The sequence below is a fragment of the Rhinolophus sinicus genome, linkage group LG15 (assembly GCF_036562045.2).
Source record: "Rhinolophus sinicus isolate RSC01 linkage group LG15, ASM3656204v1, whole genome shotgun sequence".
Lineage (NCBI taxonomy): Eukaryota > Metazoa > Chordata > Mammalia > Chiroptera > Rhinolophidae > Rhinolophus > Rhinolophus sinicus.
In genome coordinates, this window is record NC_133764.1 from 31,181,674 (window position 1) to 31,200,311 (window position 18,638).

Sequence of the window (18,638 nt, forward strand, 5' to 3'; positions counted from 1 at the left end):
AGACTTCCAGCATTATCAGAGCTATTGGCAGATATCGCCCATGACTCCGCCCGGACCTTAAGCATTTACAGAGCAAGGAGTAGCAGTGTGCCCGTCTCCTCATTTGCTGGTCCCGTGGGGGTGGGGGGTATCTCTGTACTTGAGCTGCCCTGGGGAGGCAGGCTGCTGCTGTTGGCCAGAGAGGAAGATGATGAAGCCAGGTAGGAACGAGGCATCTCTCAGACACTGTGGGGCATCCACCTGCACCGTGGGCTATACCTTTGCAGGGCCCCAGCCCAGGAGGGCAGCATGGAGGCGGCAGTGGGCTGTGTGGGGTTGCTGTGTGCTCTGAAACCTCTTTGAGGGGAACGAGCTCAGGTTTCTCCAGGCTGCCACTAATGGCTTATCCCCCTTTCACTGTGCGTTCTGTGTGGGTTCTGAGTCATCCTTGCTTGCTTTCTGTCTCCCTGTGGACTCCACTCAGTCCCAGGGAGCAAGGCTTGGCTTTCCCACAGTGTTTGCAGCCTCTCTTTGCTTGTCATCAGTAAAGGGCAACACTGAGGGAGAGCTGAGTATGCGATCAGCTCCCCAGAGGGGCTGGGAGCCCCCATGGGGGATTCCTCTGAAAGTCTCTCTCTTGTTTTCCTACAGGCAAATGGCATCTTGGACACCACAGCTCTTATCACCCCAACTTCCGTGGTAAGAATTCTTTGGGGGAGTTGTTATCTGGGACACAGAAAATGAAGACCTTTGTATAAAAGGGCCCCATTTAATGTTTAAGCCGTCCTGCTGCTGTGGATATTTCTCCTAAGTTAGGACGTTTTCGTTGACATTGTCACTGGGATGCCCTTGGTGGGCCCCGGGCTGCCTTGATCTCATGTCCCTCTCTCCTGGCACTGTTCCTGTCCCCGCTCCTTGGTACCTGTCTGTCCTCTGGCTCCCCATCATGTTTCCATCAGCGTTCTTCCCGACCTACTTCCTCATGTCTCAGGGGACATCTGGTGAGGTCCACACACAACTAGTGTGGTAACAATTAAAAATTGTTCGATGGGTTCCCCGAAGCAGGGACCCTGGCCATGTGGGACTTGGGACAGTGTAGGGACATTCTGTGGGAAACTTCACACCAAATCTTGGGTTGGAGAAGAGACTGGGCGACCGAGGATCTCAGAAAAAAGTCAACAAAAGTATTCAAGTCTCAGTCTCACTCTAACATCCGTCCTTCCCCCTCACCCCATCACGCAGGCCCAGTCCTGCCAGCCTTCTGAATCTTAGCTGAAATGCCATCGCTTTCGAGAAGCATTTTGAGATTCCTGCCCTAACCCCTCCCCACTTTCAGCATCTGGGGCCAACTTCTCCCTCCGATCTCTCTTGTTGTCTTACTGGTTATTCGCCTCTTAGATCTTACTCTGTGTATCTTATTCTCTCTTTAGATGGGACGTCTTTTGAGGGCAGAATTTATTCTTTTATCCTTTAAAGTATCATGCATGTAGTAGATTTTCTCCAAAGACTTCCTAAATGGGTCAGTAATTGCACTGGGGATGGTAAGTGTGTATTAATTCTCTCTCCTTCCTCCCACTCTGGGTTAACTAATCACAAGATGTTTTGCAAATCTAATCTTACAGCCAGAACCCAGCACAGTGTTTCCTTTGCATACTACAAAGGGATATTAATCAAATCCTCTTTTAATTACATACTCCGTAGCACTGCAGTATTAAATCATGGAAAATTAAATTTTTGTCTTGGGTGTAAGCATGCCGGATCCGCACAGCCAAGTGTGGTGCTAACCAGTTGCTTTTCTTCCAGGTTTTGATTACTACTTTGGAATCCCGTACAGCCATGATATGGGCTGCATGGACAGCCCAGGCTACAACCACCCTCCTTGCCCGGCCTGTCCACGGGCTGCTAGAGCATCAAGGTACTTGCCCGTGGGCTCCAGAGCCAGGTGAAATCCTAAGGGTGTGGCCCGTCAGGAGGAAATGAGAGAGGCCCACAGGGGACAGTTGGGACAGCAAAACAGAGTACAAGAGAACTTTTAGCAAAGGCGAGGTCAACAGAATCTTTTTGTTGGACTTTTCTAAGTTCCTGGGACTGTTTATCTCAGCCGGGGAGAGCCCCGCATGGCCATGGTCTCACACAGGTGGGGCTTCCCTCCTCCTCTGCCTGCTGGCTTTTCTCCTGGGCCACTCACCTGGCCCAGACCCGGGGCGTAGAGGGATAGAGAGAAGTGCGCAGGGCTCCTTAAGAAGCTTCACCTCACCACTCACCGCTGCAAAGAAGCCTGCATTCGGACATTGGAATGCCAGGCAGGCACTACACAGGATGTTTTAAAAACATTCAGTGAAATGGGGAAATGCTCACGAGATCATAATAAGTGAAAAAAGCAGGAAACAAATCATCAGCAGCATGGCCTTAATTGTCTTGGTATTTATGCCTTTATAGCTCTACCAAGAGAGACTCAAAGGAAATAATGCCAAGATGGTGACAATGGGTCGTGCACTCTGGTAGTGGGATTAGGGGTTTTCTTTTCTTTTTTCCTTTCTCATTGTGTTTTCCAAAATTCTGTAATGAGCATGCAATACATTATTATCTGGACAAGGTGACAAAGCTTATTCAAATAATAAAGTAACACAAACCACGTGCTCCACGTGTTCAGACTGTGCGCTGTGGTTATTTATAAGGTCACAGGTGTTTCAGCTGCTTGGGGAAAGGGAGTCTTAGCCGGCTCATTAATAACACAATAGTTAGTCTAATAATGGCCATTTATTGAGAAATTGTTACGTTCTGAGCACTCTGTGTACTTATCTGCCATCCACTGTGGGAGGCAGGTGTCTACCCGGTTTTTGCAGGTAAAGAAGCATACCTTGTTGCCCAGGTCACCTGGAGCTGTGAGAGGCAGAGATGGAGACTCAGTCTGGGTGTCTCTTGAGTCCAGAGCGCATGTCCTCTCTGTCCTTGTTATTCCAAGTGTGGTTGCCCAACCAGCAGCCTGGGTAGCACTTGGGCGTCTATTAGAGAAGTTCAGACCCCACCCTGAGGCCTGCATTTTAATAAGAGGGCAGGTGATTCATGCACATGTTGCAGTGTGAAAAGTGAGGCTGTAGAACGTCTCGCTGTCCTTACCAGCTGTGGCCTGGGGGGGGGGGGGGTCACACCTGTGTCACACCTGGCCATGTCAAGGTATGACATATGTCAGCCAATCCCTTATCCATCCATGTTAAATCAAGTAGAAAAACAGGATTGGCTTGAGAGGGAAAAGGGAGAGAATTTAAATGATGGTGGAGTTGCAACAAGATCATAAAAAGGTGACAAATTGGACACAAATGACGAGATTAGCGTTGTATGCCCAGTACAGTGATAACTTTATCTTTTTAAAAAATTGTGGTCCCTGGCAGTTATCTACCCCAGTCTGACCTTGTCTCTTAAGCTTCCATGATGGGTATGTGCGCATATAGGTGTGATGGGGAGTTACCATTTTTCCCTAAGTCCTTCCCTGCACCATGAGGACCATTTCTCTACCAGACTGGCCAGCCTCCCATTACCCTGTCGGTCCCCAGAGTTGTCAGTTCCTCTCTTAGTTCTCTGCAGCAACCAGGACAGAGGGCTTGAGTTTTGATTGCGTTCCTAGGATACTGAGCAGTGGACAAAGCACTAACCATTCATTATTTCACTTAGTACCCCCAATACGTCTGTAAAGCGGCGGGGGCAGCCCACACTTCAGATAAGGAAAGTCAAGCTCTGAGAACTTCGGTAACTTGCCGAATATCATGGCCAGAGTTTCTTCTCAGCCACACTGAGGAAGCATTTATGTGTCAGGTTCATTTCGATCTGTAAGACCAAGGGCTGAGTTTGTTTTTCTGGGAGATAGTCTTGCTTTGACCCTGACCTTTCCTAAATTCGCTAAAGTTTCTCCAAATTCTCTAAACATGATTTGAAATGTTAAAATTGTCCCTGGCCATCTGTCCTATTGTCAGACATCGTGTCACAGCGTGTAACAATCGTTACACCCATACAAAGAAGTCTTCATTTGGGGGGACAGTGGAAAAAGCCAGGGAGGGGGCTACTGATTGGCCTTGGGACCCTGCTTGAATAATTTAGTCTGTTTAGACCTCAGTTTCCCTCCCAGCAAAATGGGAGTAATAATGTTTCTAGCTCTCAAATTTTGTGAGCCTTACAGAGTGGCCAGGCTTGTCTGAGGAGCACACAATATGTATTCAAAAAGAGAAACCGGTATTATATTGGTTTTACACTTGGAGGAAATGGCCATCTGGAAAAACCTTTTGGCACCAGGCAATTAAGTGTTTTGCATTTATGTGCGTCGCTGCATTAAAGCATTTTGTTCTGCTCCGTAACTACTGAGGTCACGGAGCTGAATACCGTCTGTGGTTTCCACACAGGAGCCCTGAGAGGGACTGTTACACTGACGTGGCCCTTCCTCTGTATGAAAACCTGAACATCGTGGAGCAGCCCGTGAACCTGAGCAGCCTTGCGCAGAAGTACACAGAGAAAGCTACCCAGTTCATCCAGCGTGCAAGGTGAGGCGTCCCCCGGCCCCAGCCGTCCCTCCCCTCCCGCCCACCACGTCCCCTGGCCTGAGCACTCCACAAAGCTTCGGCAGACTCCTGTTGTCTAACTCCTGTAGTCTAACACAGGCGATGCGTGCCTGCCTCCTGTGAACAAAACTGGAAGGCAGTCCTGCTCGGAATCTCTGGGCCCTGGTTTGAAGTCCCTCCGGGGTGTTCCCAGAGGTCCTAGGCTTACCTACATCCCTGCTGAAGTCATGCTCCACTGTCAGTATTGTGCCGCATCCTCCCCCTCCAGGCAGGGTCTGTTCATTGTCTTCTGGGCACTCAAGGCATTCATTCAGTTCATTAGGTGGCAGGATGTATTAGTTTCTTCCTGCTTCTGTAACAAACTTACCACCAACTTGTTGGCTAAGACAACAGTAATTTATTCTCCTACAGACCTGGAGGCCAGAGACCCTGAAGGAGGCTAAAATCAAGGTGTTGGCAGGACTGTTTTCTTTTGGAGGCTCCAGGGCAGAATCGTTCCTTGGCCTCTTATAGCTTCTGGTGGCTGCTGGCTGCCTTGGCTCTGGTCTCCACTTCTGTTGTCCCCTGGCCTTCTCTTTCTCTGTCGTCAAATCTCCCTCTGTCTCCCTTTTATAAGGACACTTGTGATCACATCCCGGATAATTGAGGATAATCTCCCTATTTCAGGATCCTTAATTGCTTCTGCAAAGTCCCTTTTGCCAAGTAAGGCAACCAACACTCAGATTCCAGGGGTTAGACCTGGATATCTTTGCGGGCCGTTATTCCGTGTAACCCCCAAGACTTACAAATTCCAGCATGTACAGGGCCGCCCAGGTCGGTAGCCTTCAAGAGGGAAGCAGGCCGAGTGCAAGGCATTAGGGAATGGCGGAGCCTGTGCTGAACTTGAAAGCACATACCCCGTCTAAAGGGGCAGCTGCTACCTTGCTCCAGCTTCCTATTGCTTTGTGGAATGGGAGCCTGGATTTTCCATTTCAGAAGAGAAACTGGAGACCCGGCCCTTGTGTGAAATCTCCTGATCTTTAAATGTTAGAAGCGACTCACTAAAAATAACTAAAAAGCAAAAAGCAGAGCCATCCCACCCTGTGTCCCTAACGAGTTGTATGTGTGTGAGGGCTGCTGCTTTGCAACCTCCGTCAGGTTGGAGAGGCGCTATTGTGAAACCATGGACAACTCCTCAAAGCGCACACTCCCGCATGTGTACACAGCCCCGTCCCCACCGCCCCAGGCCTTGTCCTGAGCCTTCGCGGCTGTCCTTGTGCTGCCCTCAAATGACCCTGTGGATGTGCTTCTCTCGTCTTCCTCCCAAGATTGCAAACCCCTCAAGGACAGAGGAACAGTTTCCAGTAGGTCCTCTGGTATTCCCCACAGCCGTAGCCTAAGTGGGCAAGAAAAAAATGTGCTGTACACCTGTCTGCTTGTGCGGAATTGAAAATGGACTCCACCTGCAGATACGTGATCACACCAGCTCCTTGCATGTGCACGGACCGCCTCCCTCCACCCCCATCCCCAGCGCCTGGCTCAACCACGCTGGACTTTTCTAGAGAGAAGGGCAGCAGGGAGGGTGGAGGCAGCACTGATCCACTGATGTTTTCGAGACAATAAAACCTACTTAAGGCCTAAATCTCCAGGGCAGCCCCTTGGGGCTTCAGAGATCATGTTTTTGAGACAATAAAACCTACTTAAGGCCTAAATCTCCAGGGCAGCCCCTCGGGGCTTCAGAGATCATCTTTTTGAGACAATAAAACCTACTTAAGGCCTAAATCTCCAGGGCAGCCCCTTGGGGCTTCAGAGATCACATCTGACTGGTTTCTCAAAGCTTCCTGGGAAACACCAGCTTCTGTTCAGAAGGCCGATAGGAAAAGGGGTGAGACCCTTGTCCCATATGGAGGGCTGAGCATTTCTCTGGAATTTTCCCTGGAACTCTGAGATGGTTTCGGGCCCTGTGGCCCATGACAGGTAGATGCTTCATGGCTGGTCGGTGGGGACTGGCCTCTCCTGCTTTCATGGAACCTCGAGCAGCACAGCTTTCTCGAAGGGGTGGGTGGCCGCCTGCTGGGGACTGGGGACTGCTTCCCGCTTGCTCTGAAGGAAGTATGGCGCTGTTTATCCACCAGTTCATTCATCGATTCAAAGACCAACAAATCAACAGACAGTCTCCCTATCATGTGAAAAAGGTGAAGAGTTTGCTTATTTACTAATTAGTTATTAAGTGAAAAGTCACATGAACCCTGTTGGCTTTTAGTGTACAGAAAATAATCGTCAGGGATGCTGCTTTATTTAGGATTTGACTTGCCAATTCATCTGCGATTTTCCGAACATCAGCAGGAAAGACTCCTTTCTCCACTGTGACCCCCACCCCCACCTGGGCCTCTATGTCAAAGCTCCCAGGGTCCCTAGAGTGAGGTGTCCTGCTGTCCTTAGTAAGGGGCCCACTCAAGGGCTTCATTGAAAGTTTTACTTGGATCGTTACTTGAATTTAGATCTTTCACATACCAAGGATGCTGAAAGCTAATCCTTGATTTGCTTTTTTTTTTTTTCGTGGGGGGGAAGGGGTGCAGGACTTTATTGGGGAACAGTGTGTACTTCCAGGACTTTTTTCCAAGTCAAGTTGTTGTCCTTTCAGTCTTAGTTGTGGAGGGCGCAGCTCAGCTCCAGGTCCAGTTGCCGTTGCTAGTTGCAGGGGGCGCAGCCCACCATCCCTTTTGGGAGTCGAACCGGCAACCTTGTGGTTGAGAGGACGCACTCCAACCACCTGAGCCATCCGGGAGCTCAGTGGCAGCTCAGCTCAAGGTGCCGTGTTCAATCTTAGTTGCAGGGGGCGCTGCCCACCATCCCTTGCGGGACTCGAGGAATTGAACTGGCATCCTTGTGGTTGAGAGCCCACTGGCCAATGTGGAGATCGAACCGGCAGCCTTCGGAGTTAGGAGCATGGAGCTCTAACCGCCTGAGCCACCGGGCCGGCCCGATTTGGTTTTTTTAAGTGGCAGGCAGAGTTCTGAAGTGGCCAAAAAAGGGAGACAGCAGATGGCTTTCTGGGCCACAGCGAGCCTGGTCTGTGCTCCTTACAGCGTTGCGGGCTGTGCATTGAGGCTGAGCAGGAGGTAAGGGTTTGGCAGGGAGGACGGTGTTGGCCACAGGTGTGGCAGTAGCTCAGGATGTTTGAAATCAGAGCCTATGGTCAACGCTCCAGGGCGCTCACCAGTCAGAACGAGGTCCTAGAGGTGACCAATCCCTTCCTCCGGGGCTGGAGCCCGGGACCCACGTCATGGTCTTGATTCCCTCTCCTGACTGACTCCGGACCCTCCCCCTGCACGGTGTCCCCTCGTGGTGCCACCCTTCCTCATCTTCCCCTGTTATGCCCCTACCCAGCATGCTGTATTTCACCTCCGTCACACCTCTCCTTTGTTAATAATTATCTGATTAATGTTTCGGTTTCCTATTGGATGCAGGTCCCCAAAGCCTGTGCTCGTCATCGCGCCATCTGAGCCTGCCGAGCTTTTGAAATGTGGGTGGGGCAACGGAGATCCTGAATTGACATATAAACAATGGCAAAATACACATAACACAAAATGTACCTCTTGAAGTGTGCAGGTCTGCGGCTTTAAGAACATCCCCACCCATCACCACCACCCACCTCCGGAACTTGTTCATCACCCCAAACTGAAACTCTGTCCCCGTTGAACACCAGCTCCCCATTTTCCCTTCTCCCCCAGTCCCTGGCCACCCACCATTCGACTTTCTGTCTCTCGGAAGTTGACCACTCTGGGGACCTCCTCCTGTGAGTGAAACCATGTGACATTCGTCCTTTGGTGACTAGCTTATGTCAGTTGGCATGATGTCTTCTGTGAGACATCATCGGTGTTACAGCCTGTGAGACACTGAACTCTTAATCTCATTTAATTTTCATTAATTAAAATCTAAAGAGCCACACTTGACTCGCAGCTACTGCACTGGACAACACAACGCTAGTAGAAGTGCTGCCGAGAAACCGTTGGTTAAGATGGCGAAGGAGAAGCCCCTGTTTGGGACTTGTGTCCTGATTTTCATGGCTGCCAGAGAGAGCTGAGTGCGGGCACAGTCCCAAGTAGGGGCCCCTGGGAGTCGGGTGCAGGGGGCGCTCCAGAGCTTGGGGTGATGCAGGGCGGAGGCTGGGGGGCTCCGAGAACTCGATGTGGGGTGGTGTAAATCAGGGTACGCGAAGAACAGTGGGGCCAGTTTGAAAGTCGAATCTGTAAGTGAACTGGGGTAAAAAGAGCAAGCCTGTATCAGCACTCGGCACGACCTTGACTGAACTCTCCCCTCACCCTTACTGTGTCCTCTGAAAGATGGCACCGCAGGTGTGGTCTGTGGCGGGGGCTTCCTGAGGGGCCCTGCTGCTGCAGGAGGGAAAAAGCTGTGGTTCTGCAGCTTCTCTTTATCCTGCTGCTTGCCTGGGGGTGGCGCTGGGGACAGACAAGAAGCAGAGTCCACCCAGGTTTCATAGGAACCTTCAGGGTTAGAGGAGTGGTGGCTTGGGCACCTGGGTCTCTAACAGAGCCTTGATCGAGATATTCCCGGGTGGTCATGTTTGTGCTTTGCATTTCCTGTGGTCAACGTGAGTCCTCCATTCATCGCTTAGAAAGGGCCGAGTTTGGAAGTGGACGTGATGGACTGGATGCTACAGAAAGCAGATAAAACTTACAACTGTGTTTGCTTTGGACTTTAGAGTGCAGCAGTTAAAAGCAAGGGCTGTGCACTCAGACAGATGTCACCTGGAATCCAGACTCGGTCACTTACTAATGCATAACCTCAGACAAGTCCTTGAGTCTCCCTAAGCCTCTGATGCTTTATCTGAAAAAGGGAACATGGGAGTTAGGAGAATGAATTTAGACAACGTGAGTCCCACCTAGTATCTCTCAGTAAATATTAAAGAACAGTAACAATTATTACAATTACTCTCAGGTTTTCATTGGCTGACAGATTATCTTCACATATCCTAGGAAGGTTCTAAACAGATGTGTACTCCCGGGGCACAGGGGGCAGAAGGTGTGCAGATTTTCTCTGATGAGACAAGGGACCCACTGGCCAAGGCAGAAAGTGTCCTGGAGAGTGACCTCTCGGCTCTCCCGTTCCAGCACCAGCAGAAGACCTTTCCTGCTGTACGTGGGCCTGGCTCACATGCACGTGCCCTTAACCAGGACGCAGCTGTCTGCAGACCCACAGGACCGTACACCATATGCGTCAAACCTCCGGGAGATGGACAGCCTGGTGGGCCAGATCAAAGACAAAGTTGACCGCGTAGCAAAAGAAAACACATTCCTCTGGTTTACAGGTAAAGTAGTAAAACGCAGCCAGCCTAACTGAGATCAATGGATAACCCTGCACACGCCCTGCGAGGAGCAGAGTCTGCTCGAGTGATCCTCTTTAATGGGGGAGAGGGCTTACTGTGAACGTGGGGCCCCACTCCTGTTTGTTGCCTTGAATGCTGAGCATCTGTTCACTGGGGCCCCCAAAGCTGGGCCTCTGGAAAGGTTTGCACAGAGAGAGCAGGTCTCCTGCTGGCTCCTTATGTGTTGATGAGGGCCATGTGGATATTGCTCTTAATTGTTAATAAATGACTTTGGCATTGTGGACCTGTGTAGTCCTCACGCTATGCTGAGACCCCCTCTTCACCACCGTCCCTGTACCAAAGACTCTGGTTATCTGCCGCCATGCACCAGGCCACGTCTTTTAGCCGAGCAGAGCTGAACTAGTGAGCCATTTAGAGGGCTCACACAGGCACTGTGGGTCTCAGGGCCCTGTCTGGATGAGGCCAGTGGTTAAAAGCCCTGCCTTTGGGTCGCGTAGAGACCTAGATTTGTATCTACATGCTGCTGTTGGGAAGGTTAATCTCTCCAAGCTTCTGTTTCTTCATTTGCAAAATTAACCTAACATAGAATTGTATTCCATAGCATGTCAGAGGATCATGAGGTAACAGAGATGAAGGGCTGGGCACATCATAGGTGCTCAATAAACGGTTGCAGGGCTGACGATAATGGTGATGAGATTGCTAATGCTATAAAGGGCAACGTCTGGGAGGCAAGAGCCTCAGGTAGGGCTGTTTTGGGGGAGGGGAGGCCCACCTCTATAAGCCCAGCAGAGCCTCATCGGAAGGGTAGCTCTTCACAGGGAGGGCCATTGTTCTGACAAGATCCTCTTCTATCTCCCGCTGCTGTGTCCAGGGATGTGGGACCAGAGAGAAAGTCAATGAAATTGTCCACCAGTCTGTGGATCGTTAACACGTTGCTTCGTTTGGTTTCTAGGAGACAACGGCCCGTGGGCTCAGAAATGTGAGCTGGCAGGCAGCGTGGGTTCCTTCACTGGATTGTGGCAAGCTCAGCAAGGTAGGGGGCTTGGCTGGGGTGACTGCGTCCCACTGCGGGTGCTGAGCCCAGGCTGGGACATGGGATTCTGCCTCTTCTCACCTTCTATCCAGGGCTTAGGGCCTCATTGTGAAACAGGGACAAGCTGCTCACCAGCCACCATGTCCCAGAGAAGAAACTCATTGGAACGGAGAGAATTTCTGTTCAGCCCAGGGCACCCTCATGTCACCTTTTCTCCTATGACTCCCTCAGGGGACCAGACGTCTCTGGACAAGCCAGGCCACGCGTCTTCCAACGTCTGTGCTTTCCCTTTACTTCCATCCTGTTGCCCTTGCTCCTTTTCCTTTCTTTCCTTTTTAAAAAAGGCATCCCTCCATCCATCCAACCATTAATTCATTTCATTCATTCAAGAAATATTTAGTGCCCAGTTACTGAAGGTTTCTATATCCTTTATCTCTAAACCTTACAATCACGAAAGGTAGGTTTATTTCCATTTACAGATGGAGAAAGAGAGGCTCAGAGAGGCTAAGTAATCTGCCCAAGGTCACACAGTCTGTGAGGAGGAAGCCAGGCTTGCTACCAAAGTTGGTATCTCCCCACTAGACGACACTGCCCTTCTCTATTTAAACATCCTTCAGCTCCCAGCTCAGCACCCATCTGCTCTGGGAAATGTTCCTCACAAGGAGCAGCCATGCTGGGGACAGTTGGGCATATGGACCAAAGGGCTGAAAAAAGCACATGCCTCTTGATGCTTCAGTTCCTCCTTTAAGAATTTGGCCTGAAGAAATAACTAGCCAAGTGCACAATGACATATATAAAAGGATGCTCATCGCAGTGGGTCTTTAAAAAAAAAAAAAAAGTTGGACGTAACCTATGCCTCCAGCAACAGAGGCATGTTACAGAAATTACAACACATCCCTTTAAAGAGATACTAAGGAACCACCGAAATGCTGCATGTTATTGATCTGGAAACATTCACATTCACTACTTTTCAGTGAATAAAGCAGCTTACAAACAATACATAAAGTCTAATTATATAAAAACAAGCCTACGTAGTCTCCGAAAAATGTCGAGACAGACAACAGTAGCTAACAGAAGATTAGCAGCGATTACCTCAGGGTAGGGGAGGGAGGGTTTAAGTGTGATTTTCCCCACAACAAACTGGTATTATTTGTATCCTAAAAAATTAAAATAGGTTTTTAAAGAGTTACTTATGTCCAAGGGGTTTGGAGGTGGACGTGGCAAGTTTATCCCCTGGGGCTGGGTTTCCTTGCTGTCTAGGTCAGAGGACACAGAGTTCCTTTCATATTAGTCTGGCAGAATATTTGTAGTTCCTTAGACCTGGAACAGCTCTGTGTGGGCCTGGCCTACATGCACGTGCCCGTCATGGTGGGGGGAGAGATGGACGTGCTGATCATTCCTTTTTATTTGTCACCTTTAACCTGGTGTCCCTTGGATCAGCTCCCTGGAGAACTTTTCAAGTGAGTGGCTGCCGGGACTCTGGCCGCGTCCTGTGTCGGGAGAGTCGAGTTGGGAGGCAGGGAGCTGGGTGCCCCCTCCCCTCTCCTGCACAGTGAGCTGGTGCTTCATCCTTCAGGATTGGTGTTTCCCGCTCTCTGTATCTCTTTGGCTCTCCAGTTCAAGAATGCCGTAAGTTAGTTCTGGTTCCTGGAGAGCTGGACCAGGAAAAGATGCCAGGACTGGAGATGGGTGCCAATGTGTTTGATACCTGCAGCAGCCTAGAGAAACACAGTGCAAGCTGGGAGTGGTTTTCTGTGTTACCCGATTACAATTCCTCCTGTCCATACCTGGGACACCCTCGGGCCAGGCTGCCGTCTTTAATGTTCAGTTGGAAAGCCTGGAATCGGAACTCGCAAGGGTAAAAATCCAGAAGGCCTAGAGACCAAGGATGAGGGGATAAGGGCCTATCAATAACTGGCTCCTCTGTGGGGAGCTCTCTGTCCCCCAAAGATTTGCCTTGTCTCCTCCCCCCTTATGAGGTGGCTTTGAAATAGTGAATCCGGTTTAAGGATATAGACTGGGCCCCATTCTTTGAGGGAAGAACCTTACCCTGTGCAAAACACATTTACCAGCTGGACAATGTCATCTCTCTTTTCCTTCCATTTCTTGAGCACCTACTGTGTGCCAGGGACTTCTCAGTGCCGGGGACACGAAGAGCCACACAGCCCTTAGCTCAAAGGAATGACAGTTTAGAGTAGTATTTCTCAGACTTTAATGTGCAGTCAGTCCCCCTGGGGATCCTGCTAAAATGCAGCTGTGACCTAGTGGTTCTGGAATGGTGGTGGAGATGTTGCATTTCCAAGAAGCTCCTCGGTGCTGATGTGGCGAGTCCACACTCTGACAACTGCCGATCTAGAACATCCATATCTAGACCATATTGATTCCAGAGTCACCTGAGTCTAGAACTTCCAGATAAGGACCAGTGGTCATGAAGGTGTGGTCCCAGGACCAGCAGCATTTAGTGCCGCCTGAGAATTGGTTACCAATGCAGATTCTAGGGCCTCACCCCAGACCTCCTGAGTCAGAAACTCGGGGGACAGGGCCCAGAAATCAGTGTTTTAACCAGTCTTCCAGCTGATTTCTATGCGGGTGAAAATTTGAGAACCACCAGTCTAGGTTCACTGCCCAAAAGGCCAGGCACTGGCCACACACGACTGTTTAAATTAAACTTAAATAAAACGCCGTTCCTCAGTCAGCCTCGCCACGCTTTACGGGCTCAGAAGCCACGTGGTGGGGGCTACCATGTTGGATAGTGTAAATGTAAAGCATTTCCACCACGGCACAAAGTTCTGTCAGTGCTGGGAGCAAACACATAGGCAGGTCATTATAATTAATACAAGGGAGGATCTCCATGATGGGGCACAGGGGCCGCTCTCCACTGGGAGGGGGAACAGGAAGGCTTCCCGAGTGGTTACAGTTTTGAAGGCCGAGCAGCAGACAGCCAGGGGTTTGTGGGGCCGAGCGCTCTGGGCCCCCTGGGCAGGTGAGAGAAGATGGGACGAGGAGCTGCTCAGCTGTCTGTACCTGGGGCCTGTGAAGAGCAGGTGTGAATACACACGCTAGGCTGCAGGGAACGCTGGGGCCCGCGTTCGACCATTTCTCCTTTCAGGCAAATGCTTTTGGCCTTAATTCTAAAGAAAAGTGGATTCGTGGAAGGATTTTAAGAGTGAGAGGGACATGATGCAGTTTTGAAAGCGGAGGTGACATTCGTGTAACATAAAATTGGCCATTGTAACGTGTCCATTGCGTGGCATGAGGCTCGTTCACAGGGTTATGCAACTGTCATCTCCGTCAAGATCCTAACATTCTCATCGCCCGAAAGGAAAACCCCATACACTTTAAACACTTGCTTCCCCCATTTCCTGCTCCTCCTGGCACATTGTTCAATTTTTCAAGACCCTGTGATGTCTGTGAGGGAGAGGAACAAAGACGGACTTGCTTCCACTGAGACCAAGGTGACACATGAGAGAAGCAAGTGACAGAATCTCCAGGGATATCCCCGCATTCAAAGAATGCCAGGGTTGGGGGAGACTTCGGCGATCTTTATTCTAGCCTCCCTGTTGGCCAAATGAGGAAACTGGGGCCGAGCAGGGTGTGAAGGGCTTTCCCAGGGCCAGCCATCCATCAAGGAGGTCCCACGGGCCCCCACTGGCTCATTCTTCATGCACATGATGGTCACTACTCATGCCTGGTTCTGCCCAACTGACCGCTCGGATGTCTGGGAAAGCCTGTCTTCTCTGGACCCCATGGCGGTCAAGGAAAATGTCTTTAGTCCCCGTGACAGTCTGAATCTTTCTAAATCCATGGGAGGCCGAGTGCAGAGGTGCACAGAGAGAATGGCTTTGGAGGCTCAGGTGTGGTTTGCGTCTCGACTCTGCTTAGGAACCGGTGTTTGTGGCACCCTGCTCGCTTTAAGCCCGTTTCCTCTGTGATGTGGGCTGGTAGACCCACCTCGCTGGACGGCTGAGAGGATCAACCGGGATACTGGCTGGAAGACGCTCAGCCTTTCACTTGGCCTCCACTAACCCCCTCAAGACTCCTTTTCTTTACTCGTAGCCGAAGCAAAGTGGGGGTACCCCACAAAGAGAGGAATTGGAAAGTCATCCAAAAAGGGCCCTGAAAGAGATTTATCTACTAAAGGACATGGGCCATGGGAATAACATGCATGACTTTCCAAGTGTTCTGGGCCTCCGTCTTGGGAAATGACTCTGAAGCTGGATTTCAGTTATCTTCAGATAACACCCTTTTTTTGGGGCAAGGCCTTGCACCAATGTGGCTTGAGGAGATATCTGAGTGGCACAGCTCATGAATTCATGGTGGGGCTGGGGTTGGATCCATTTTCTTCTTTTCTCAGGAGATCCTGAAGGTAAACCTTGCCTAGGGGTGAACACTTTCCTTTCCTCATTCTCCAGACCAGCTAGTGGGGGCTCTGGGAAGCCAGGCAGAGCCCTGTGTGGAAGGGGTGTGGCCAGCGGCCCAGGTCAAGACGGGGACGAGGGGTCCTTCTGGACCCCTGCTCCTCCTCACCAGGCTCGTTGTCAGTGGGATGCCTGTGTGTCCTGCTGTAAGGGGGCCAGTCTCCAGAGCAGATGAAAGAGAGAAGACAGTCGGTGTTTTCACAACGGAGTAGGACAAACAGTACCCACAGGCCTGCTTCTTCTTCCCGCAGCCAGCCTGCTACGTCAGGCCATGCGCTGCCTCCCCCATTCCCTTGCCCCCAGGCCCCCCTCTTTGTCTTCCCTTTCCTTTCCTGGCCAAGTCGCCTTGCTCAGCTGGTGGGATGAGGCAGCGTCTCCTGGAGTTATCTTTTCACCCCGTGCAGGACTGAGGATGCTCCCCTGCGCTCAGCCTGCACCCTGCAGGGGTGAAGAGAAACCGAACTGAGGGACAGTGGGCAGCGCAGGCCAGACCGGCCCTGCCTTCTCCCAAACAGAGGACATGAGGGGCCTGCCCCCTGCGGACCCCAGCTCAGGCCTGGCGCAGAGTAGCTGCCCTCCCTGTCCCACTCCAGACCTATTTCCTACCCAGGACAGAACCAACACCTTGTTTGTCCCCTAACTGACTGCTCCTCTGTCTGGAAACTCGTGTTTTATTTGAAGAGCAGAACTGTTCCTTCCTCCCCCTTGGTGATGAGGAAACATTCTGTTGAATTTGGCATCCTGGACTTCTAGGAGACCTTGGTTGTTTGTAATTTGATACTATCAGGTTGTTGCATAACATTTCCCACTGGGAACCGTGCGCTGCATCCTGGGCCTTCTGTCCAGTTGTGGGTAGGGGGTGGGATAGAGAAAGGTCAGGAGTGGGGTGGGTGAGGGAGCAAGGAACAAGAGATGTTGGCTGTCGGCCCTGGCTGGGGGCAGGGCCAGCTGGTGGGGACCCAGTGGAAGTTGAATTGTGTGTCCTTCCGGGCCTTTGGCCACCAGGCTTGAAATGTCCCCATAATCACACTCAAGGCCACCCCAGGCCAGCCAGAGTTCTTGGTTCCAACAGAGGCCTGGCTGCCCTGAGTTTCTAGAAGACTAGTAAGCTACGGACACCCTTGGCAAGGGCACGTATTTATATTTAGAAGCGAAGCCTGCTGCTTTAGAAGGTTATAGAATGTGCACTCCTCAGAACAGGCGTCTTCTCCCTGAGTCACAAACACAAAATGCCTCTATGGGGGCAGGCAGGTGATAGAAATGAACACGTGTTTGTTTTCGTCAGTGTGGGCAGTGTCAGGGGTTCAGGAAACTGGAGACAGCGTCTGGTCTAATGACATTCACGATTAGTCCAAAAACACCAAAATATCCATGCCAAACCAAATGTCAGAGGGCAGAGTTCAGCGTGTGAGCTGCCAGGCTGCAACTTCTGTTCTCTGTAGGTAATTTTTTGGTTTGGTTTTTGGTGTTTGTTTTTTGTTTTGTTTTTGTTTTTGGATGGCATTTGTTGGGCACTTCCATGGCAGGCCTTGTGCCAAAGGACCTTGCTTCAAACTTTATGTCCATCATCTTACGTAACTTTCCCCACGACACCATAAGCGGAGTCGTCATTTTCCCCCTTCACGGCTGAGATTGAGCTGAGGGAGGTTTAACATTCTTCCCACGGCCACGCGGTGAGAAGGGGTGGCCCAGGAGCTAGACCTGAGCTCTGCCTAGTTCTAAAGGCGGCTCCTACTTGTCTTGCTAACGTTTCTCCAACTGTGGTCCTCAGATCACTGGCATCAGAGTTCCTCCCACCCTGGACTTACGGAAACAGAATCTCTGGGGTTTTCCTGGTGCTCCCACTGTACTGAGAAGTTTGCGAACCTCGGAGCTACATGGCCTTTCTGACTCAGTGCAACGTGACACTCTCCTTTCCAGGAGAGATTGCTATTGTTAAGCGTAGGCAGAGTGAGTCTTCCTCGACCTGCGCTGTCTCCATGCATCAGGGAATGCCACTTCACTTCTGTAGCCAGGGGAAAACACGGAAGCAAGGTCATGAATCATGGTTCTGTTTATGTGTTGGTTGCTGAGGCTAAATATTTATTGCTTTAAGTAAGAGGTTCTGTCTTAATTAGAGTCATAACTAACCACAAGTGCATTGAAATGGGATCTCATGACCGTAAGACATGCTTTTCTCAACAGAAAGCCACAGCCAACCAACCCTTTTAATGTGCCAGTACCACTGTTCAAAGTATTAAGGTTTATCTAAACGGAAAAAAAGCTTTTAGAATCCAAAAGTGCTTAGAAGCTTCATCTATGGACTTATCTGTTGTTCTTACTGTAACTTATAGGGTCATGTTTATGATCCTGTGTCTTAAAAGCATAAAGGTGTAGGCAATATGAAAACCTGTGATTAGTCTCCATTTAACTTTGAAATGCGTTGTGTCCCCTTCCTGATCTTGCCCCGCCCTCCTTCTACAATGGGCACTCTTCTCCCTAAAATCACCAGGAGAGTGTTAGAAGTTACTGACTGATGCCCAGGCCTCATCCCAGGCTAATTAAGTCATGATTTCTGGGAAAGGAACCTTAGCATCGGTATTTTTAATGCTCCCCTAGTGATTCTAATATACATTCAGGGATGGGTAGGCACCACTGCCTTACAAGATTTAATGGGTGAGGGTACTGAGGTACTGACAGAGTACCCATGTGTAGTTAGACCTGGATTGAAATCCTGGCTCTCGCATTTGCTACCTGTGTGACCTTGGGCAAATTGCTTAACCTCTCTGAGCTTCAGTTCCGTCATTGGAAAAATGGGTGTGATCGTGCCTAGCTCGCAAGGTTATCATAAGAATGAATGGAGATAATGCGGAGAAGTACTTACATTAGGCTTAGGAGTACTTAACTTGGTGCTTAGGACGAGCTGAATAAATAGGAGATAATATTGCTACTGTTATTATTGTGTTTCACTGGGAATGAGTTTCCATTTGTAGGACCATGTATCCCTGAAGAGCACTGGGGGACCAAGGGCAGCTGTCCTGGGATTCGGCCTTTGTTGGTGCAGATAAACCACAATAAGCACTGGTATTCTGCTAATCAGATTCCACACCCCTGGGGACCCACAGAGAATGCTGGTCGGATCTTTGAAGTTCGTCCACCCCCCACCCCACTCCCAGCAGTGCCACTGAGATACAGGGATTTAGAATAAGACGGTATCCATGCTGTAAGGGATATATATTTTTGTCATTCCTTACCCACACCCTAGACACTTTTAAGATAAGTTCCTTTAGAGTACGAGGTCCTCTGGCCATGGCTGGGATATCCAATTGTGTCTCTCTGTGAAAGCCAGA

General features: G+C 50.3%; 1 protein-coding gene across 10 annotated transcripts in view; it reads left to right on the forward strand.

Moving 5' to 3' along the window:
* The window catches only part of ARSG (arylsulfatase G), a 96,198-nt gene that overhangs the window by 51,319 nt on the left and 26,241 nt on the right, over window positions 1-18,638 (forward strand). For all 10 annotated transcript variants that reach the window (XM_074319763.1, XM_019732854.2, XM_074319760.1 and 7 more), the window contains 5 exons: window positions 631-678; window positions 1,783-1,894; window positions 4,374-4,511; window positions 9,644-9,840; window positions 10,811-10,891. In XM_074319763.1, the coding sequence (XP_074175864.1) occupies window positions 631-678; window positions 1,783-1,894; window positions 4,374-4,511; window positions 9,644-9,840; window positions 10,811-10,891 (576 nt within the window). The remainder of the gene's footprint in view (window positions 1-630; window positions 679-1,782; window positions 1,895-4,373; window positions 4,512-9,643; window positions 9,841-10,810; window positions 10,892-18,638) is intronic.